Source organism: Aspergillus lentulus, assembly GCF_001445615.1.
Source record: "Aspergillus lentulus DNA, contig: Alt05, strain: IFM 54703, whole genome shotgun sequence".
NCBI lineage: Eukaryota > Fungi > Ascomycota > Eurotiomycetes > Eurotiales > Aspergillaceae > Aspergillus > Aspergillus lentulus.
Window position 1 is genome coordinate 353,706 of NW_028322121.1, and position 22,549 is coordinate 376,254.

The 22,549-nt window shown below is 51.1% G+C and overlaps 7 protein-coding genes across 7 annotated transcripts; 3 read left to right on the top strand and 4 right to left on the bottom strand.

The window, feature by feature from the left end:
- Positions 1–142: 142 nt before the first annotated feature.
- On the top strand, positions 143–2,482 carry ALT_2821 (DNA damage response protein RcaA; the record flags this gene model as incomplete). Its single annotated transcript, XM_033559179.2, has 5 exons — positions 143–179; positions 237–299; positions 366–445; positions 496–647; positions 703–2,482. The coding sequence occupies 5 exons, from the start codon at positions 143–145 to the stop codon at positions 2,480–2,482; spliced, it is 2,112 nt and encodes a 703-aa protein (XP_033415070.2).
- A 1,523-nt stretch (positions 2,483–4,005) lies between these two features.
- Positions 4,006–5,785, top strand: ALT_2822 (uncharacterized protein; the record flags this gene model as incomplete). Its single annotated transcript, XM_033559178.2, has 2 exons — positions 4,006–4,459; positions 4,512–5,785. 2 exons carry the CDS (start codon positions 4,006–4,008, stop codon positions 5,783–5,785), a joined length of 1,728 nt encoding a protein of 575 aa, XP_033415069.2.
- Positions 5,786–6,069: 284 nt separating this feature from the next.
- Positions 6,070–7,461, bottom strand: ALT_2823 (glycosylphosphatidylinositol-alpha 1,4 mannosyltransferase I; the record flags this gene model as incomplete). Its single annotated transcript, XM_089599438.1, has 3 exons — positions 6,070–6,216; positions 6,280–6,387; positions 6,457–7,461. 3 exons carry the CDS (start codon positions 7,459–7,461, stop codon positions 6,070–6,072), a joined length of 1,260 nt encoding a protein of 419 aa, XP_089456181.1.
- A 631-nt stretch (positions 7,462–8,092) lies between these two features.
- ALT_2824 (uncharacterized protein) lies at positions 8,093–10,552 on the bottom strand (the record flags this gene model as incomplete). Its single annotated transcript, XM_033559176.2, has 3 exons — positions 8,093–9,085; positions 9,134–10,241; positions 10,332–10,552. The coding sequence occupies 3 exons, from the start codon at positions 10,550–10,552 to the stop codon at positions 8,093–8,095; spliced, it is 2,322 nt and encodes a 773-aa protein (XP_033415067.1).
- Positions 10,553–14,657: 4,105 nt separating this feature from the next.
- Positions 14,658–18,775, top strand: ALT_2825 (beta-mannosidase B; the record flags this gene model as incomplete). The annotated part of the gene is made up of 8 exons (XM_033559175.2): positions 14,658–14,791; positions 14,857–15,810; positions 15,867–16,297; positions 16,350–16,585; positions 16,645–17,419; positions 17,685–17,946; positions 18,030–18,047; positions 18,112–18,775. The coding sequence occupies 8 exons, from the start codon at positions 14,658–14,660 to the stop codon at positions 18,773–18,775; spliced, it is 3,474 nt and encodes a 1,157-aa protein (XP_033415066.2).
- A 282-nt stretch (positions 18,776–19,057) lies between these two features.
- ALT_2826 (phosphatase and actin regulator) lies at positions 19,058–19,677 on the bottom strand (the record flags this gene model as incomplete). Its single annotated transcript, XM_033559173.2, has 3 exons — positions 19,058–19,236; positions 19,335–19,435; positions 19,517–19,677. The coding sequence occupies 3 exons, from the start codon at positions 19,675–19,677 to the stop codon at positions 19,058–19,060; spliced, it is 441 nt and encodes a 146-aa protein (XP_033415064.1).
- A 1,029-nt stretch (positions 19,678–20,706) lies between these two features.
- ALT_2827 (uncharacterized protein) lies at positions 20,707–22,042 on the bottom strand (the record flags this gene model as incomplete). The annotated part of the gene is made up of 2 exons (XM_033559172.2): positions 20,707–21,851; positions 21,922–22,042. The coding sequence occupies 2 exons, from the start codon at positions 22,040–22,042 to the stop codon at positions 20,707–20,709; spliced, it is 1,266 nt and encodes a 421-aa protein (XP_033415063.2).
- Positions 22,043–22,549: the final 507 nt, after the last annotated feature.

The window sequence follows — 22,549 nt, forward strand, 5'->3', positions numbered from 1 at the left end:
AACCAGGCAGCTATTGAGACGCCTATTCACGTGACCTCGCGTTTCAGCCCGTGTTGTTTGACGTGGTTCTCAGCGTCATCAGGACCGTCCTGTCAGAGCGGTCAGCTATCTCCGTGCGTCCTGCCTGCGTCTGCTGCCCCTCATGTGGATTTTGGATTCAGAAGGGGATTTCTTAGAGGGTATTAAATACTTTTTATTGCCACCTCTGGGTCTGGTCTTGACTTACTCTTAACTAGGGAAGCGCGTGTGGCTGCGGCCTGGGAAGAAGTATCTCTTCGGTCGGATAAAGCAAGATGGCGGTACGGCCACTCTTCTGGAGTTCTATACGCTGTACAGCAACATGTACTAACAAAGCCTTATCGCAGTCCGTCATGCCATCCAGCATTCTTCGATATCCCGAAAACACATGGTGATTGAAGTGTCACCGGTCAAACCTGGCGATGGCGTACGATATCCCCTGATCCCAATTTCCACCGCTCTGCTAATTCGGCGCAGTCACATATTTACACGAAGTCAGAAATCACCATTCACGACCAGAACTCCAAATGCGGGACGACGGTCGATGGGGAGTCAATAAAAGGTGGATATAAGAAATTGACTGAGGACGAACATATCATCAAACTAGGAAGATACCAGCATGCACTGCGGTAAGCACTCCCGTTGTGATGAAATAACAACAACTCATTTGTGGATTGTTCTCAGGATCAAGTGGCAGCCTACGGTCCTCAGCTTCTCGTTCTCCTCGAAAGAACTCAAAGCGAAAGATCCCCTGGCACACGTCCGCTCGCGTCTCGAAGATCTGGACATCAAAACGATCATTCCGTATGTTGTCGGCCATACCACGCACGTTGTCCAAAGCAAGCGCAATACGGCCAAAGGTCTACAGGCGCTGGTGAATGGGAAATACATAGTACAGGACTCATACATCGATGCGCTAGTTTATGCGGCGACCCCGGGTGATTTGGAGAATCTGGAGTCACTATCGCCCCTGGAAACCGATTTCGACGCTGCGTGGCCAGACCCGACAGAGCATCTCCCACCTCCGGGGAAAGAAGCCATCCCTCGGCCCGCAGAGGCATTTGCACCGAGGGCTGACAGAATCAACATCTTCGAGGACTATACTTTCGTTTTCTGGGATGCCTCGCAATTCAGCAACCTGCAGGATCCGATCAGCAACGGGCACGGAAAAGCCCTGCTATACCCGCTAGAAAATGGGGTAACCACTGCTGAGGAAATTGTCCAGTTTATGAAGAATGCAGCTGGGCAGAAAGGCCTTGGTGGGGAGAGGGATGGCCCCGGAGGGGTAGTCCTTGTCCGATTCCGTTCCAAGGGCGAATGGGAGAAGTGGTCAATTGAACTGAGCAACCAAGTTGCTCTAATGACAGATCAGCGAGTTATTGAGCAGAACGAATTCCTTGACGCCATTCTCGCAAATGATGCGTCCTGTCTGTGCCAGCCTTTGCCCGAAACGGAGTCAAGCCCTGAGGTTGGGCGAACGCCAGTATCACAACCTCCCGCGACTCCCAATGAACACGCCGAGGTGATTGGTGATTCGCAAGCGGTCGAGGAGCAAAGTGAGCCAGCTAGAAAGAAGGTCAAGTCTTCGAGGATTCGGCCCATTAGCAGCAAAGTGAAATCCTTTGATGATGAATTTGATATATCCTCGATTCCCACCTACACGCAAAACGAACGAGCGGATATGATTAATTCGCAATCGGTTCAAGACATACCGCCTTCATCCGAAATCTTTTCGCAACAGCCCAGTATTCTCGACAACGAAGAAGATTTAGTTTCCAGCCTCTTGCCCGGCGCTACAGCAATGAAGCGTCGGCGAGCTGGGACTGTGCAGCGCAGCCTTGGAGACTCCCAAAGCATTCCTAAAACAGACGAACCTCGCAGACCCAAACGACAAAAGTTGGACGTGCTCGAGGCGGCGCGGCAGCATCGGGAAGCGGAAGAGGACGCCCAGCGCAAGCGCCGGCAAGAGGAAGAGGCAGCTCTCCAAGATTCTCTCAGAGATACGGACGTTGAGAAACTCAGAAACCTAGCCATTGTGGAAGAGATGGAAATCAAGCCTCGTCCCGGCGTCGCAGAGGACAGTCGATGGGATGAGCGATGGAATGGGCGCAAGAATTTCAAAAAGTTTCGCCGCAAAGGTGAGCCGGGTCAACCTCGGCATCGTATTCAGACTGTTATTGTCCCCTTGGAGGAGGTGACACGGAAGGACTTTGGCATCGGCGATCATTACTGGGTCACTAGCCATGCAACCTCGGATCCTAGGCCATCAGAGAGCCAGCGCGAGCGCTCATTAAGCCGTGATGTGTCATCTCGTGCCCAGTCCCAGTCCCAGTCCCAGTCTGTTTCTGTGTCTGTGTCTAGGGTCGAGTCTACACCAGCATATCGAAGTCAGAAACGGCTTCGAGAAGTACGTGATTCGGATAGTGATGATGAGCCTCGATTTAGGTTTCGTCGCCGGCGATAACGGCGTCGCAATTATGTTGTAAAATATATATGAAATCTTGAGAATACAGAGCGGATGAAGGTCTCTTAGTAGGTGCGGGTCCTTATTCCTGATACTGAGGAGTCTAGACTAGGCTGAGCTAGAAACTGCGGGTCTACCCATAACAATAGTGGCTCTTGACATATTTAAAGTGAGTACGGAGAAGTTCGTTGTGAACGGACTGGAGGATTCTCGTTTCTTGATCATTTGAATGAAAAGAGGCTAGTTAAGATTGGATGGAAGTTTCTACAGACCCACGGCACTGCAGAGTACTCTCTAGCCATCGTACTTGAGTTGAGAGCAACTCCCGCTGCTTTGGCCGGGCGCACAGGCTGATGTGACTAGTGGGTACGATGGATCCTGGATGATCCTTGAGGCTGACCCATTTGGGTGGTGAAACAAACAATAGAAGAATGAACTTCATCAATCCAGCTCAAGATGTATAGATGGTATGATGAGAAGATATATTAACCAGGATAATCTGCGCCAGCAAGTTGTAGCATAGTTGAAGGTTTCAGGCGCCGGTTTAGATGGGCTTTTCCAAGTATCTGGTGATGCCTTTAGACGTAAAAATAGCATGCTCCACATCACTGTACTAGTACTGCTTCACTATTATTATTGTTCATTGCATATCAATATAATATTAACAAGCTAATTACATTATTACAGGAAAATTAGCTTCCTTTCCAGCAGATGATCTATCTGAATACTAATAATGAGTTGTTTATCTACCCTGTCCGCCTTGAATAATGACAGCCTTGGAGAATTCTGCCGGTCACACCCCCATCTGTTATGTACCTCTCTCGATGTATCTCTAACTACGTATTTCCCCCTACTGATTGATCTCCCTCCCATCCCGGGATTGATCAACTTTCGCGCTGCAAGTATTAATTCTTAATATTACCCTTTTCTGTCTCATAATTTTTTTTTTCCTTCCACCTTTTCTTTTTCCCCCAGCGCCTGGTTGCGTCCCTTGATTCCCTTTGCCGTCTCTTCTTATCTTTCTACCATTCTGCTTCCCCTTCTCTTAACTCACCTCTTCCTTGTCTACATCCTCAAATAATAATACAGGCCTATTCTCTCCGACGCTGCCCAACGACCACGACCTGATTGCTTGATTATTGCTCCCCCTCTTTCTTGTTCTGCATGACTGGTGCAAAAGGAATCCTTTCTCGCAGCATTATCGCTGCCATGCCATACATTGGCTGCTCTTGATGCTACCTGAGTTTATTACTTGCCGGTATCCCCTCCTTCTGGTCCAGTCTTATCTGGTTGTTGCTTCCTTCGAAGCCTTCTATCTTCTCCGCACAGCCTCATGTTTGACATACGGCCCATTGTCGACGTTCGCTGACAGATTTACTGATCTCTGCGAGACTGTAGACCTTCACAATCCTCACGACTTACGACTCTCGCTTCGCCCTTCTGGCGTTGGGTGACTTCTTTGCGCTTCCTTCGTCCTACTCCAAATGTCCTCTGAGTTGTTCTCATCCCCATCATCGCCCCACATGATCTCGACCATTCCTCCCCCTCGTCCTATCTCTGTCAACTCCCTGGAGAGAATTCCAGTAATCTCTACCCTTCCATACTCCAAGGAAGCAAGCCGAAGTGCTAGCGCCGGATTTGAGATCCACGATGACCCGATTCCTTCCACCACTGAACCTGGTCAGCCGGACTGCCAGACTACGACTTTTACGGCGGCGGAATTGCAGGTAAAGTCGATTGGATCCCAGCCGTATCGGTCCGGGGTGCGCTTCCATGATCTCCCGGCCGAAGTTCACGAGGCCATTCTTGACCATCTGTTCGGGGAACGTGTTTCGGCGCTTACAATGGGGGCTCCTGGGAAGTCTGCCCGTAATTGGAGCAGGTGTCTACGACATCCCAGGAGAAAGGTGCTTTCCGATCTTGCCCTTATATCGCCAGTGTGGAGGGTTCTCGTGCAAGATCGAATCTACAGACATAGTCAGTTGTGCTCTTCTGCTGCTCTCTTTTTGCTACTAACCAGGCGTGACAGTCAAGATCAAGGGCACCACGGATGAACTGGCGGAGAGCGCAAGTTGGTTCAGTGCACATCCCCATCTGGCCAAGTATGTCCGTCAGGTCGAGGTCTGGGTACCGGTCTGGGGCAACCGGGCAGCCCGGAGTGTGACCGTCTATCAGCCGCGCCGGCGCTTCCATGACGAGCACATAGCCGTGATGGATGTGACGGCTCTCCTGCATGCCACAATGACGTGGGAGAATCCTGATACCTTTCATCCGCGAGGCCACACCTTCTACCTGTCCAGTCACAATGCCACCCTGGAGGACATTTTCCACCATGTAAAGGCGTGCTTTCCCGAGGCGCGGATTCTCACCCTTGAAGGAGGCCATTGCAAGAAACCGCCTATGATTCGTCATTTTAGGAACGATCCATACGGGCTGGCTGGAAAGGAGTGCTTTCCGGTGTTGCCGAACATACAGATCTTTGTTATGCGAGGAGCGTGGAATATCATGCGAGACTACCAACACTGGCGCAACCTGTCTCAGGCGTTGCCGGGTTTGCAAGAGTGGCACTGTGCATACGCGAAACCGAAGATTGAAGGCTACGACACCATTGCCAAGATTCTGGTCAATCCACCGCCCTCACTACTTCATCTCAACATCAGCCTGGAAGGCTTTTCGAACAAGGAAAACACGCACTCTTCCTGGTTCAGCGATGGGGCGCAACCGCCACACCTGTGTCGTCTGTTGGGAGAACTCGCCCCCAGACTCATGTCATTGACCTTTACAGGCAAGGTCTGCGCATGTTTTTTCCAGGCAACCAGCAACACGTCGCCGCCTTGGCCGAAAACGTCAAATCTCCGATACCTAGACCTGGCAGTCAAGACATGCTGCCGTGAAAAGAAGGCGGGTTCGGTCTTTCCATTCTTTGAGGACTTTTCCGGCATCGGGAACATGAACTTCATCCGCTCGTTCGAGAAGCTGGTTGTGGGGGCGGTCCAGAGCCTCGGAGTCCATCCGTCGTTGAATCAGATTCGCATCCGGTTCATCGATCTCGACTCGGCCTGTCCCCTGCTGAATCCGTACTTTCAGCTTTCGGGGAATTTATGTACCGGCCTCTGGAGCGACCGGATTCTGTATGCCTTGAATGAGTTCCGCCCGCAGGCACGGTTCGTCGAGCTCCGAGACGGCATCTACCCGCAGTACGGGTCAAACTCGCAGATCGTCGGGGCCGTTCTGCCGCGCGCGCGGCCCTTGAGTATACATGCCTGCGCGTACAGGATCATCGCGGATGCGGGGAAGCCTTGATCTTGGATTCTGGCTCGACGATCCATGCGATGCCAGATTGCTAGACTCGAGAGAGTCGAAGAGAGATGATTCGATCTAACCCTACCTGATGCCTGTTAGCCACGTGATTAAAAATTTTTGTTCAGAGTACAATACCCTTGCGTTCGTCTGATGGATGGCGGAATAGCTTAATGAATCAATGGAATGAATGAAAGCCATGTGCCTCGAAGTGTAATGTAATGCTAATGTCATGTTTACCTTACCCACTAATATACATGCCGACACCAATCATAGAATCAAGGCATTCAAGCTAAGCCACCCACATCCTCAACAATAATCCCCAGGATCCAAACATTGACCGCAAAGAAAAACAAACTCGCCAGGAACAACCCCGGCACGAAACTCGACAGACCCAGGAACTCGAGGTTATAGCCCTGTTGCAGCCAGAGTGCCTAAATTCGTGGTATCAGCATCACAATCAACATCAGTAGGGGAATAAAGAGTGAGGGACACACCTGAGCAACAACCCATAGCAGTCCAACCATCACCCCCTTTCTCGGATTCTTCATCAAAGATGAAGACGGGAGGTAGAACGGGAGGAAGATGAGGTACCAGAGGAAATACTACGGACATCAGCATTTACCATCGAAAGATGGACAGGAAGGAGGTCGACATACCTGACTAGTACAAACCTTATTAAACGTCACAAACGCAAACGTCTGCGCGAGCATCGTCCCCGCCAGGCTCTTCTTCCCCAGGACGAGCGGGATTACGACCACCGACAAAAGCAGCTGAGGGATGAAAGCAAGCGACTCAAAGGCGGTGCGGGCGCCGCCCGCAGCGGAGAGGTAGAGGAGGGTGCTGTAGGGGGAGAAGTTGTGGCGGTGGTCGATGCGGGTGAGGTGGTGGAGGTAGGTGTTGTGGGCGAAGGGGAGGCCGTAGAGGATGTACATTGAGACGTTGAGGGCGGAGAAGGTAGCCAGTGCGACGAGCGTGAGGTGGATGCGGGCCGGGGTGAGGAAGTTGACCATCTTGGACAGGATGTCTTGCCCTTTGTCTTTCTCCTGCGCAGCTCTAGCTCTAGCTGTAGGTGTACCCCCAGGGGAAGACGAACCATCCCTCTCCGCATCCAACCACCAAATCACCGCCGGCCCATAAATAAACGGGTAAATCTTGAAATGCACACCCAAGCCCAAAATCACTCCCGCAAGACTCACCCTCCGGCTGAGCACCGCCCACAACAACCCCACAACCAACACCCCCAGCAACCCCTCCGAGCTGCCGCGGGTACTGATATTCGCAACCATGGGGTTCAGCAACCAGACACTCGCGTACTTCAGCGCCCGCTCCTGACTCATCCCATACGCCGAGACGAGCACTCTGGCAATCAACCAGCCCGCAACAACATCCGCGAGCGCAAACAGCGCCTTCCCGAAGGAGAAGAAGCCGGGGATGGTGTCCCAAGTCGTCGGGAGGAGAAGCCAGGCGAGCAGCGGGGTGTAGCGGTACGTGTCGCGCGCGTAGGGCGATGTACCGCGCGAGACGTACCGCGCTGCGTCGGTGAAGACGAGGTAGTCGATGTCGGTGTATTTGATGGGGGAGTGGGCGTCTTGCCAGGCGCCGTAGACTAGTAGCACGGCGCGCAGAGCGATCGACGCGCCGATGACTTTTGGGGGGGAATTGAAGAAGCTTGTCATGGTGGTCTTGCAGCAGCTGCCAGGCTGTCCCGACTGGGATGATAGGTTGGTTTGTCTGGACTCTTGACTCTGGATAGCCGGTAGGCACAGCAGCTAGCGACGCTAGGATGTTCAGAGTCTTTAGCAATTATTTCATGGACAGTTTCATGCGTCCACTGTGCTATAGGTAACCGTATAATCCAACCATGGTCAATTAATGCTAATTCTGGTCTGGTCTTTACCTGGCCATAAGGAAGTGGACTAATTGGGTTGATGTTTTGTTGGCGATCTGCAATGGATGGCTGACTCAGCAGGATGCTAGGCAGCGGCCAATCATATCACATATCATCAACTATAGCAGAAAAAATGTACCTTAGTTGAGAGATACACATGTGATTTCAATCAAGAATTGGTATTTGCATGTCCATAGCTCAGATCATCAATAAATACGCGCTTGACCAGCTCGTATACGTCGTTTCATGATTCCCACCGTAATTCCCACGTATCGCCATAATATTCCCGCACGTCCATAAGCCGAGGTATACATATAACGAAAGTGCCAGATCATTTATACAAAAGATTGGATATCAAGCAAAGAGTACACTAAAGATAAAAGACAATCAAGAATCCCCAGAATGATATAAGGCTCCCCCTATGGTTGAGTAAGCGAGTAAAAGGGCACGGATGGATGCATGTAATAAGTTGAATCGGTCATAGGACTGCCATAGAAGCCAGGGGCATTGCCGCCGCACTTCATGTCGTTTGGGTTCTCAATCTCCGAGAATCCAGATAATATGGTTGAATCACTCCAGCTGAGGAAATCCCAAAGTTGCTGGCCGGTCGTCTCGTCCATGAATGGCGGTGCCATCGGATCTACCATTCCACCGTCATTCGCAATCGCAACACCTCGGCCGGTTTCGGTCAGTGCTGAGACTACTCCAGGCATCATTCCCGACATGTTGCTTTCGCGCCCCTGGGCGCAGCTTCCACTGGCGTGGCCGCTCGCTGCGCCGCCCATATCAGAGCCTCGTTTGCTGGCTTCGAGTATTCTTGAGACGGCTTCCAGCGTCCGCTTTGCCGTGGGGCTCCAGAGCTGCATCCGTGCCAATACCATCATCGCCGTCTGAACCTGCGACTGACACGACTGGACAGACGCTCTGGGATCACTCGCTGTGGGGTCGTTGAGGAACAGACCCAGAAGAGGAACCATTGTTGCCTGGTAGATGAGCCAGGTAGCGTTCCAGCCGGACATTTGATGCGACTGGGCCGTAGAGGATATATCTTGAATGGTGGTGTCGGCTATTTCTCTGCATTTCTCAATAGCGGTCCTTTCCTCCGACCTCAGCGCAATGTAGGGAACTCGCCGCATAGCATAGCTCAATAGGGTCGGCCGGTACAGGAGCATGCGCTGGTTATAATAGCGCCATCGCATGATGGTTCGCGTGTTCGAAATGGATTCGGAGCATGGTTCATGGTCTTTGAGAATGGAGGGCAGGTTACCGTACCATTCCAACAGCTGGCTGTCCAGGTGGGACATCTCGGCATGTTTCGTCAACGGTGCGACAGCCAAAACCTCTTGTATCTGTGTAGCAATCTTGCAAAACCGAATGTTTTCAAGCAAGGGAAGGATATCGAGAACGTTTCCCTACTGGTGGTTAGAATTGACGGGATACTTCAGAGGCAGCAAACGTACGGTTTCTCTGTGATTTGGTAGCTTCACTGTAATGGTGGGACCAAGACGACCCATGCTGGGTCGACCCAGAGTCATTCCGCCCCATGTATCCATACAGAACAACGACCACCATGTTCGGCGTTTCAGATCCATGGCTGAGATTTTCTGTTTGTTCGACGCATCCTGGCTGTAGGAAAACTCCTTGTGCAAACCCAAGGCGGCCGCCATGCGGAGCGCAGCTCCCATGAGTGAGTAAGCCAGATTTGGCTCACTGACATAGTGTAAATAATAACCGCCGATCAACCCCAAAGTCTGGATAGTTTCCAGGTGCGAGGATCCTAATGAATCCAGGTTTAGATAGCTTTTAGAGCGCTGGTAATAAATCTTGTGAGATATGTCATCGGACGGGCATGCTGCTATGCTTCCCAAGGCAAAGACAATGTTTACAAGTCCGAGCCAGCGGTCGTCTCTGCGGTGTCCGGAAAGGTACGTCTCGCGAAAGGCCTGTTCGTCCAGCATGGGCACAAACGGCTGGAACCAGGTGAAGTAAGCGTCGAGCAGTTGCATATCGGTCGCTTGCATATGAGCCTGGGGTGGTGTAACCGGATGCTGCTGAGACGATTGGATGTGCCAGTTCTGATGCTCGGCTGCTGTTGAGTAATCATGCATTGAATCTCGGGGAGCAGCGGTCGCTGGCGTCCGAGAGAAATAGGAAAGAGATCCTGGATCAAGCCAGACAATGACTTTCAAGACAGCGTGTATAGATGACACGCCTAGGTATGAGGAAGGCTGCTTAGCTGACAGGGATAGAGCATTTACATCGTCTGAAATTCCATTCGTGATATCGCTGGTGCTCTGGTTTCGGCTATCGCTTGGATCTTCTGGCATCGTCTGCAATGATTCCAAGTTGCCATCTTCATTGGATATGGGGGAAACGTGCGCGTCAACTGACGCAGAGGTGGCCGGAGAAGCCGGATGTTGCGCCTGCGCCTGCGACGGGCCCTTACCCGAGAGCTCTAAAAGCTTCTCGCGGGGTAGACTGACGAGGGCCTCGGGGGAGGTGCTGGGGAATAACTTCTCCAGGACACTCCGATACTCGTCTAGAGTGGTCGACAGTTTTTCCACATGCCTATCGCGTTCAGCTCATTTATTCCGTCTACTCCGCGGAAAGATGGAAAGCTCGGGATAGAGCTCACAGATAAATAGGAAAAGAACGTACCTTCGGGAAGGACGCGGATCTGAATAATGGCACTGATCGGCCTTCTTATACCATCTACACGCCTCGCATGGTTTCTCACCATCGCATTTGATCTTCCGATGCCGGCATGAGGTGCAGGCCCGAAGGGTAGTGACTCTCCGCCCAATGGACTGCTGGCGCTCCCGACCCTTAGCCGGAGTTGAGGCACCAGGGTTTTCAAAACCCTCAAAGGTGTGAAACATGGCAAGAACGAGCTCTGATCAAATCAGATCAGAACTTGAGCAAGCTAAAGGCACCATGCGGCTGCGACATGCTAGATTTAATCAGCCAGAGAAGGCCATCTGTATAGACCGGACGACTTTTTTTTCGTGCAGGTGTGGTGTAGAGGCTGCCAGGATCAAGGCCGTCGTCGAAAGTGCGGAGAAACTGGGGAATGCGCAAAGAGATAGTAAGAGAAGAAAAAAAATATAGATAACGATATAGATTAAATTAAAAAAAAAAGGGATCACGGCACGATAGTCCTGCAGTTGATAAAGATGAAGCCACAAAACAGGTGGGTGGTATGATTCCGTCGGTGGAGAAAGCAATCAATTACAAGAAGATGAGGGAGGAAGATGAGAGAAAAAGTCGAATCAACTGGGTGTGAAACTCAAGGTACGGTGAGAGGATTTAGAAGGGCGAACGAAGCACAACTAGAGAGAGAGAAAAGATGCAGTAGAAATATGCAATTCCCGTTAGCAAAATTATCTCTTTTATTTTCGTGCATTATCATTATGAATGATCAGTGATCATTTTAGGACTCGACTCCGAGTGTTTTAAACTACTCCGTACTGCAAGTTACAAGTACTCCAGCGCTACTAATAGAAGCGAAGGAGTAGTCCCTGAAAGATCGTCGCCATCAACTGTGCTGGTCCGCTGCATCCTCCCCCGCATTCCGGGGTCTACCGTTTACCTACTTTGTACAATTGGACTGCATGGCGCCATGGGTGACTCACCACAGTGGTACAGTCTCGAGATTCTTCTCACTTCGCTGATCCTGTCTTCCATAGCTCAGTTCCATTTGCCTGGTCCTCTGGGGGGGGGGGCAAAACGGGGGAGGGGCGAAAGGGAAAAAGAGAAAGGAAAATAATATTCATATTACCAAAGAATGGAGAAAGGCGAACAGTTAGACCCGGCCACTACCTTGCCTTAGTGGCTTTTCGGTCCTGCCGGTAGCTGGAAGGCACCCGGCCACGCGTGATTTATCACTGATTGGTAGATCCAACATCCATTCCAATCAAGTCCCATATTCTTCCATTTAATTTTCTCTTGTCCCTGTTGGACGCGTACGATGTGTTAGTTCGTCACCGCCCAGTGTGCGAACTTTAATAGATTCAGGACAAAGCCTGTCGTTGAGCTTAGGATTCCAGTCAAGCAAAGACAGTCTTCCTCACCGGCCTTTTCTTGCGTTGGTCTGGCCCTTTTGCAGTACATCTCCGATACTCTGTTCTTGCTGACTTAAATCCAAGGGACGGGGGAAATGCGATATCTAGACTAAGACTTAATAGGTTGTACTAGAACTAGAATTCCCATGTTCTGCTCAAGTACATGGCAGACCATCTCCGATAGCGCCGGGGCCTCCTCGGCTGCCATAAGCGGAATTCTACCTGAGCGCTGCGCAGCATAAGTATATCACGATAATAGTGAGCATGGCGCAAGGTTGAAAACATCGTTACTCTTGAAACCCGACCACGACTTCAGGGAGATAAGTTGCGACCTTCGCGACCTGCTATTTGACGAACAATACTTCCATGCAGGAGTAAGGTTGATTTCCCCGCAAACTCAAGACCATGGGGCCCCATACTTGTTGCAGACAAGTAGCAATGATCAAATCATCTGATACGTTTCTCAATTGCAGATACCGGGTGGCAAAAGAGCAGTGGTTGACGAAGAGATCGCACAGGCTGGTATGAGCAGGGAGTGACGGCCACTGATTCAAGAGAATAGAGACATGATCCCTGCACCCATTTTAGTGCACCCATTTTAGTGCAATTCGATATCAATATTAGACGGTTCGCCTTACGGACAAAAGACCCAACTCCAGGAAGCAAAGGATAGCGTCTATCGTCTTGTGGCTTGTCCTCCACCGGTAGCCGTCGGCTCACAGCCAACCACGACGAGATCCTTCTGTCCGAATCCCTAAAATTAAGACGATACTTTCTGCGCCACAGTGGTGGCTCATTCGCTAAAGAAAGGGATCCAATACTGTCTCAAAGTTGATCGCCTTCAAAAGCTCCAGGAAGAGTCTATAATGAAGTGAACTCAGGTACAGATCTGGCGTATCATTAGCAGATTCTTTGACCTCCTTCTCGCAGACCCCGCTCAAGTCGTGCAGATTCGGTGTCGTTGAAACAAATCAGAGACTCGATGGCAAGCCAAGACCGTTGTGTCGATTAAGAGGACCTCGTAAGGAACTCAAGGCTGTGACTGACTGACTGTGCACTAAGAAGTGTGGCTTCCAAGATCCGGAACTAGAAGGCTGCAGACTTGTGTGACCCTTGAGATCCTTGGAGTTTGGTGGTTAAGTTGGCTACCCAAATACCGAGGTGCCTAATCTTCCTTTGATACTAAAGACAGTGCTCACTGTGAAATACCGAAAGCTCTAAAGACTCAAATCTGTAGTTTCGAGCTGACCAGGGCTTGAGAGAACAAGGTCAGAGGCCAGTAATACTGTCATTTGCAAGATTTGCCTGGACTCTCAGATTAAGAACGCCCCAAGCCATCTGGATTGTTAGAGTTTCAATTTCTTGTCGATCTTAGTAGCCAAACTCGCCTTAGGAAGCCTATCTGGTCTAGCGAACGCAGTGATTACGAAGAACGGATAAAGGTAAACTCTGAGTCTGAGTCTGGTCAGACAAACCGAACCCTATGCCAAAAACGCTACGACATTTCAGTGCTCCTTCCTCCACTTCTGATCACACGCTTGCCTTGTTGACAGTTGGCACATCGACTGTTTCGGCTTGACAAGGATCAACCATCTTGAGATGAAGGACTGGTTGCTGACACCATGATTTTCTCATGTGAGTGGGGACAGAAAACAACTCCATCAATTGATGAACCGAATGAAGAGGGGTTGGTCGACTACTGATAATTTGATATTATTGGTATTTTAGAGCGTCGGACCATCTTTAGCGGCGTGCTAATGTCGATTCTCAAAGCCACGATGAATGGAATCCTGCGACAAGGGTGTCTGTTAGTGCTGGCGGCAAAAGGGAACTGTAATTTAAATGAGGGGCGAGCATTGCCAGTAGCAGACTCAATCACACTCAATCACCCTAATCACAATCTCGATTGAGGGAAATCTTTAAGGTCAGATATATGGATGGAGTACGTCTATGTTTCGTAGGTGTCATAGCAGGGAGCCTGAAGGCCTGAGGAGCGTCTTTCGCTCTGTGCCTGACCCGGGTGCGACTTGCGGTAACCTAATTGATGGGAAAGAATTCCGTGGTCAGAAGGAAGCGTAATTGTTACCGGGCCGCGAGGCCGGAAATTGAGGCACACAGTTGAGGCTGATGGCAGAATACGGACTTTGAAGGCACGAGAGTAACGCATACAAAGGATGGAGCAGCGCAATCAGTTAGTTACCCTTTGAAAGAATGACAAAGCCATGTGTCTTCTCAAACACTGCTCACCCTTCAGCAATCTCAACCCGTCCGTATGGAATTGGAGCCGACAAAAGCACAGTGTGTGCTGTGCAAAGAGAGCTAGACGGAGGTGTTTCCGTTCCTAAAAGGGAATAAAGTGCGGGGACGAGTTTGTGAGTCTGACGGTTCTGATCTGTGGGCCGCACCAAGGCTCCATAGTGTCCAGACTCCAGACGTCGTCCAGTCCGGAAGACAGTTGAGGTCGTAGATTGGAGAGTTTTGTCATTTATCTCATTTGATGAGCTCAGACGGATGTGTCCCAGGGCTCATTGCCCCCTTCATAATACTGGAAGAAGGACGCTGAATTTGTCCTTAAGAACAACGAGGAGAAATGGGGCGAGAATCAAGTCAGGAGCTATTGAAGAGACTTGGGCTAACCCAATTTGGAGTGGAGAAGCCTCCGGTAGGATATTGCCCAATTTGGTCGGCCTCCCACGTGAGGGGCGGAGGGATCTCCGTGTATCTCGTCATACTGCGAGGTCATGGAGACGTTGAGATGTTACTGTAGAGATGGAGCGCTGGCTCTAAATTCGCGGCTTCTCCCGCTGATGGAGGAATGAAGAATCAGAAGATTTCATTCATTCCTTCTCAGTCGAGGCCGGATTCTCCTGAACAACATCAAAGCATCCGTTCCGTTTCGAGAGAGCTCTCCAGAACGGTCAAAATGTCGAAATTAGAACAATTCCCTTTATCTAAGGGATGGAGCTTCAGAGACAGTGAAGACACATCGGAAGATGCGTGGATGCCGGTCCCTGTTGTCCCTTCCGTCGTCCATCAGGATCTTCAAGCAAATAACAAGTATGGCAACGTTTCAGTCCGGCATTAATTGATCGAGCTAACCATTGCTTTTCCTGGGGCTACAGGTTGAAGGATCCCTATATCGGATTCAACGAGCTCGAGGCGAGATGGGTCAACGAGAAGTCATGGACCTACAAAACTGCTTTCCAGAAACCAGCTGCTCCTGCTGGTTCTTGCATTGTCCTAGCATTCGACGGCCTGGACACATTTGCTAAGGTCAAGCTTGACGGCAACGTCATCCTCGAGAACGACAACATGTTCCTTGCTCGTCGCGTCGACGTCACCAAGGCGCTGGAAGCCGAGGGTGACCACGTTTTAGAAATCGACTTCGACTGTGCTTTTCTGCGTGCAAAAGAGCTTCGCAAGCAGGATCCCAAGCACAATTGGGCCTCCTTCAATGGTGACCCTTCCAGACTGAGTGTAAGGAAAGCCCAATACCATTGGGGCTGGGACTGGGGCCCGGTCCTCATGACCGCTGGTATCTGGAGAGAAGTGCGACTTGAGGTTTATTCCGCAAGAGTCGCGGATCTTTGGACCGAAGTGCAATTGGCTTCGGACCATCAGAGTGCTCGGGTTACTGCTTTTGCTGAAGTGGAGTGTGTAGACTCTGGTTCGCACAAGGCTTGTTTCACTCTCAGGTTGCATGGCGAAGAAATCGCCAGAGAGGAGATTGGTGTGACCGAGAATGGCACCGCCAAGGCTACCTTCGATGTCAAGGAGCCTTCACTCTGGTGGCCACATGGCTACGGTGACGCCACCCTTTACGAAGTATCAGTGTCTCTGCACAAGGAACAGGAGGAACTTCACCAAGTTTCCAAGAAGTTCGGTATCAGAACCGCCGAGGTCATTCAGCAGCCTGACAAGCACGGAAAGTCCTTCTTCTTCCGTATCAATGGCGTCGATATCTTCTGTGGCGGTTCCTGTTGGATCCCAGCCGATAATCTCCTTCCCAGCATCACTGCTGAGCGATACCGCAAATGGATTGAGCTCATGGTTCATGGCCGTCAAGTGATGATCAGGTAAGCTTGATTATTAGCCTCGTCATCCCCTTGGATGCATAGCTAACAGTTAGCAGGGTATGGGGTGGTGGCATCTATGAGGATAACAGCTTCTATGACGCGTGCGATGAACTCGGTGTGCTGGTTTGGCAAGATTTTATGTTCGGCTGTGGAAACTACCCAACCTGGCCCAACCTGCTCGAGTCCATCCGAAAGGAATCTGTCTACAACGTGCGTAGGCTGCGTCACCACCCATCCATTGTCATTTGGGTTGGCAACAATGAAGACTACCAGGTTCAGGAGCAGGCAGGTCTCACTTACAACTATGAGGACAAGGACCCCGAAAGCTGGTTGAAGACTGATTTTCCTGCCCGTTACATCTATGAGAAACTCCTCCCAGAGGTGGTTCAAGAATTCTCTCCCAGTACTTTCTATCACCCTGGTAGTCCTTGGGGTGATGGGAAGACCACGTCCGACCCCACCGTTGGTGACATGCATCAATGGAACGGTACGTTCATTGCGTCCCACTTGCACTGATCCTTAATTAATGCTGGCAATAGTTTGGCACGGCACGCAGGAGAAATACCAGATTTTTGATACCCTCGGCGGGCGATTCAACAGTGAGTTTGGAATGGAAGCATTCCCGCACATGTCGACTATCGACTACTTTGTGGAGAACGAAGCGGACAAGTATCCTCAATCGCATGTCCTTGACTTTCATAACAAGGCCGACGGCCATGAGCGCAGAATAGCTACATACCTTGTTGAAAACTTGAGGACGGCAACAGACCTGGAGGTATGCAATGCTGCTGCCCTCGTAACCATACGTGATTTCATGACTGACTCAAAATGCAGACACACATTTACCTTACACAGGTCGTTCAAGCAGAGACAATGATGTTCGGATACCGGGGATGGCGTCGCCAATGGGGTGACGAGAGACACTGTGGTGGTGCTCTCCTCTGGCAGCTGAACGACTGTTGGCCTACAATCTCCTGGGCCATCGTGGACTATTTCCTGCGGCCAAAGCCTGCGTTCTACGCTGTGGCACGAGTGCTGAACCCTATCGCGGTTGGTGTTCGTAGAGAACATCATGACTGGAGCGTGACCCACGCACAGCCACCCAAGACGAGCAAGTTCGAACTCTGGGTTGCCAGCAGTCGGCAACAAGAGATCCAAGGCACGGTGGAGCTGAAGTTCCTTTCCGTCAACACTGGCCTTGAAGTCCGGGAGCGCATTGTGCACGAGAACGTCAGCATAGTGCCCAATGGCACAACCAACCTCATTGTGGACGGTCTAATCGACCACAAAGTCCACCACGAACCTCATGTCCTTGCTGCTCGCATCTGGGTTGACGGCCAGCTTGTGGCAAGGGATGTGGACTGGCCTCAACCATTCAAGTACCTTGATCTCTCGGATCGGGGTCTTGAGGTCAAGAAGGTCTCTGAATCGGAGGATGAGCAGACGCTGCTCATCAGCACGCAAAAGCCAGTTAAGTGCCTGGTCTTCGAGGAGCGTGAGGGTGTTAGAATCAGTGACAGTGCTATGGACATTGTGCCTGGTGACGACCAAAGAGTGACCATCAGAGGCCTGAAGCCGGGTGACGCTCCTCTTAAGTACAAGTTCCTTGGTCAGTAGAAGTCACTTGGGGTTCTGGAGTTTACGGCACACATATCGCAGGCGAGGCATCGCATTGCCCATTCAGAATGAATACTCTTATGATGAATACTGTGAATTACCTCATACACCAATCTAGCCAGAAAATAGAATAGAATATTCCTTAAACTACGCACTCTCCGAAGTAAGGGTCGGCTGTCCTGAATGCAGATCTTATCAGATAACGATCACCCCAATATGGTTAAGCCTAGCGGAGAAATGACGACCATGACCGTCAGCCAACGCAATTTGTACAATCACCCCAAAACACACCAACTCCCAGCAACACCACTCCATGGCAGGTAACAAGCGATCGTGGGAGGGCAATCTTGTGAGCCCCGAGACGACACAGACAAGCATGGCCGCAGCACCAATCGACCAGCCTTCTACACATATTCTCTCCATGTTCGAGACCTTCCGCGACGAACTCGATCAGCACCACGACCGCCGAGAACGGGTCATCAAGATAAGCAGAGACATTACAGCCCTGAGCAAGAAGATGTTAGTTCCCTGTCTGGTCCATCCCAATTACACGCACTCAATGCACAGCTCAATTCGCATATGCTAACGTTTCCAACTACCAGAATCTTTTCGTTACAACGGTTAGTCTACCGATCAATGATCCTCACGTCAGAATCAAAGTGAACACCATTAACAATCTCCCAGAATCCGCACAATAAAAGCTCCCCTGCCCACCCCAATCGCCAAAGAGACCAAAACCCGCTTCGACCAAATCTCCACCCTCTTCCAGAACGTCATCCCCGACGTCACAGGCCTCAACAGCTGGCGCTACCAGCGCCAACTCAGCGGTGCCATCCAGGAATTCATCGAAGCCCTCTCCTTCAACCACTACCTACAGACCCAAACCCTCATCTCGCACGCCGAAGTCGTCAAACACCTTCCCGCTGAGATTCTCGTCACGGAGGAAGATTACCTGTTGGGCTTGTTCGATCTGACGGGTGAAATGATGCGGTTTGCCATTACGTCGCTGTCGACCGGGACGGGTGGACAGGCAGATAGCGGCGGTGATGATCTGGCGGCGCGGGATAATTCTGGCGCTGGTGCGAATCAGAATCTGCCGAAGCTGCCGGCCACGCAGGCGGGTATTGTGGTTGATTTGAGGGAGATGCGGTCGTCATTTGAGTTGCTGAGTGTGCCGCGGCGGCATGCAAATAATATGTTTCGGGATATGGGGAAGAAGGTGGATGTTATGCAGAATAGTGTGGAGAAGGTCGAGCGGGCAGCGTATGGGATCTTGGTGCGTGGTAGTGAGCGGCCGTCGGGGTGGACGCCGGATTTGTCGGCGCCGGTTGATATGGAGGTTTATTGATTACATGCGTATCTGTCGTGCATCGCAGTTGTCCGGGTCGCATGTTCTCATCTCCATAACGAATCACGGTTACCATGTAGGTAATACCAGAAGTCATAACATTGTCAATCTCATAAAAGCGTGTGCATCATCAAGTAAAGATCAGCATAAGCATAAGCATGTTACGGAGGCTATTGCCGTCCCCCCATTCAAAGCATATACCCATCAAAAAAGCCCAATTGCCCATCCCGATTCCATATCGGTATCCATGAATCCTAATCAACCCGTCCAGGACTACTGCGCCTACACAGCCGGGCACCTCGGATCCTCATCCTCCGTCAAGATACCCTGCGAGATTAGCTCCTCCGGCTGCGGTCTACGCTGCAGCTTCTGGTCCAGGTTATCCGCAAGCATATGCTTCTCGAGCTCCTTTGCGTTAGCCTGCAGCGCGGGCGCGGCGTTGGTATGCGGGAGGATGTTACCTATCATGGAGCGATCAGCATTCTCTATCCATACTTCAATCCAGCATGTCGTTGCTATCAATCTCCGATGGAGAGGTTTCAAGGAAAGGGAAACCCACGTTCAACGAGCTCTTCCCGATCAGGACGATGCTCGAGATGTTTCTTCAGGCTGTCTGTTGTACGCTGGCGAGCGAGTTCTGCTCTGGCTGCCTGGAGAGATCTACGGTTCCGAGTATGTCTTAGTATCCGTGCATGGCCATGTAGGATTCAGACTCGGGCGTGGTAGTTGGTAGTCACTTACGGCGCCACGGTAGTATCGAGCAGGATATGTCTTTCTTTGAGATCCTGGGGGTCGGGACGAGTCTGGAGGTGTTTCTCGAGAGAATTGCGACGTTCCATGGACGAGGCAGAGAGGGGACTCTCGTCGATTTCGGCGTTGGGGATGATGATATTGTCCATCATACCGATAGCGATAGCGATAGCGATAGCGGGGTGGTGATACGGGAGGACTGAGATATATACTTGCGGAGACTCAACTGACTACTTTCACGAGACGCAGTTACGAATTCGAAGAAAACAGTTGCAATGGAATAAGAGCAGAGACCAGGCTAATAATTAGTGATGGAAGAGAACGTGATGAGGTCCGAAGTGATGATGGTGTTGACACAGAAGAATGGTAGGTCAAGTGATGATGCGGAGGCCAGTTCCACGGGACCTATGAGGGTGAGTCGGCGGGGCAACAGAAGTCGGAAGTATCAGCCAATGTCACCCCGCATACATCAAACGGAAGACGTCGCATCAAAAGTCTGATTTGTATGCTAATTTTCCTCACTGAATTTAGAAATGAAGACTGGGATACACTCATCCACTCTGACAATAAAAGAAGTAAGCATCACACATGTCAATTTGCTGACCCTCGATACCGCCGCCTTTCTGCGAAACCATCCTGAGAGTGGCATCATATTGTCCAACAAAATCAAGCAACGAAACAACAACTCCCATCTGTGTGTTTCCAGTATGGACGTGTTGAAGGGGAAGAATTAGATCTTTGGACCGTAAAATGATGGGTCCTGAAGTACCATCTGTAAAGTGGAAACGAATTGAAGACATCAGCGTGTTTCGCACTGTAAAAGAAAGTCAACGGCATAGGAAATCTTCAGATCCCCGCAGCTAGACTCGAGACCATTTCTGATGCTTCAAACCCTTTTGATCGTAGTTGCGATGCAAAATGATACCATCTGATCGGAACCGTGCTGTGCTCGATTCGCGATCGTCTGCCTCATTCCAGTACATGCATGCCACACGCTCGGGAGAACCCGTCTGCCTCATCCATAGGCCACCGGTCAACTTTCGAAATCCGACCAGTACGAAGTACAGCCAATGCAGATAATTCCCTTCTCTGCTTCGAATAACAACCGTAGAGGTCTATTTTGAGAAACTTGCAGAAGTCCGGTTCGCCAGTCGGACGATTGACGAACCTTTGCCTTCCCGTCAAGGAACCCAGAGCTTGCCTCGACCACGATTGTTACCACGAGAGGGTCCTCGGGATGCTCCGCGACGACCACGAGATGCGCCAGCAAGACCACGAGCGGCCCCAGCTTGGGTGCTCAGGTCGACGGTAGGCTGTTGCTTGGTACTGGGACCTAAGGATCGACTGAAAGAATCGGGATCGATGGGCTGCGTGGGGATCTCAACCGTACTCTCCAGGGGAGCTGCGACCACTTTGGGAGCAGTGGTTTTACGGTTGGTGGATGCGCGGGGACCCCCGCCTCTCGATACTCCTTTTCCACGGCCACGAGGCACGAACACCAATTCATCCTCGTCACTTTCGTCCTCGTATGAGAGCAGTGATTTCGGCTCAGACACCTGGGTCTTTTCAACGTACTTGCAACGGTTCTTGTACTCTCGTTCTTCATACTGGATGGAAGTTCGCAGTTGATGGATGTTTTTAACGGCAATACCGAACTTCTGAGCCCACAGTCCCGTTACGTGATCATTTGTGACGAGGATGCAAGTCTTCGCTGCATTAGTGGCGTCGGGACCACTGTGCAAGCGCCATAGAATGGCACTGAGAAGCGGACGAAGCGCCACAGGAACTGTAGGAACCACGGACCCCGAGGCAGTGCGCCGATGTCCGCTCTCATTCTTCAAAGTCGCCTCATTTTGTACTCCACCGTTTGCAACCGTGCGCAGATTGGACTCCTCCGGGCTTGTGCGCGAACTTCTCGACGAGGGTGATGAGGCAGGATTGCTGTGCGTACCCGCGGACGGAATCGACGCGGCGTCGGATTCGGTCTTGAAGTTCAGCTTGTTAAGAAGCATCTGCGACAAATCATCCGGGGCCGCGCCATTTTTCTTTGTGCTGCTCTTCATCTTCTCGGCTGGCGTCTCCAGAGGCGACTGCTCCTCCGCGTCATCTCCGGTAGGCGCCTCGGTTTCCTCCTCAAACTCCGGCAGGAAGAACTTCTCCGCCTCTTCCCAATTTTCGTACTGCTCCATCGGGCCTTGGAGAACGACGCTATCGGCAGGAATATTATCTTTGCCGGAAGTGACTCGATCGAGAAAGCGGACAGCCTCACGGGAGTTGATGGCGATCTGGGATCCGGCTCTTTTCAACGCATGTAGGCGTTCAAGGGCTGGAAAACAGCAGAAAACCTAATGAGCGAGCGGGACGGAGGACGGCGTCTCGGAAATCAATGTACTTACTGTAAAGAGGGACGATGAGGGTAATGGCGCCGCTTGTGGTCCATCTTTTGATTTCGCTGATGTTGGTGGTTAGGGCCGTTTCGTCCACGGCACAATGGAAGACCTTGCGTCCGGCCGACATGGCTCTCAATGAGTGAAGGGCGACCGGGCGCTTTGATGGAAAAAATCGAACAATCAAGGCAGGACAGCGCAGTCCTACACTAGACAGCTAGCTTTGACGACCGCGACTAGGCCGCAGTGCGATGTTAGCGGGATGCTAGAACTCCCGAAGGAGGTTTGGGTAGTTGAAACGGAGGCGGAGGACTTTGGGAATGTGGGGGCATGAATGAAGTGGATGCAGGTAGCAGAGCCAGACAGCACGGACAACCACCATGTGTACAGCTTATACTCACAAGAGAACACTGTTTCACAAGTAAAGCTCATCAGCAGCATCTTGTGGTTCTGGAAATAATGAATGTGAACGGTAGTGAGCCTGAGAGAAAGGAAGTGTAACTGATCCTAAAGCGGCGGATCAACTCGAAGCCGCGGAGAATTAGGTCGATCAGAGCCTGTGACTAAGCACTAAGGCGCTAAGTTAAGTCAACTACATTGCAGACGGTGATGATGTGACGCAGAAGGAAACCGCCAT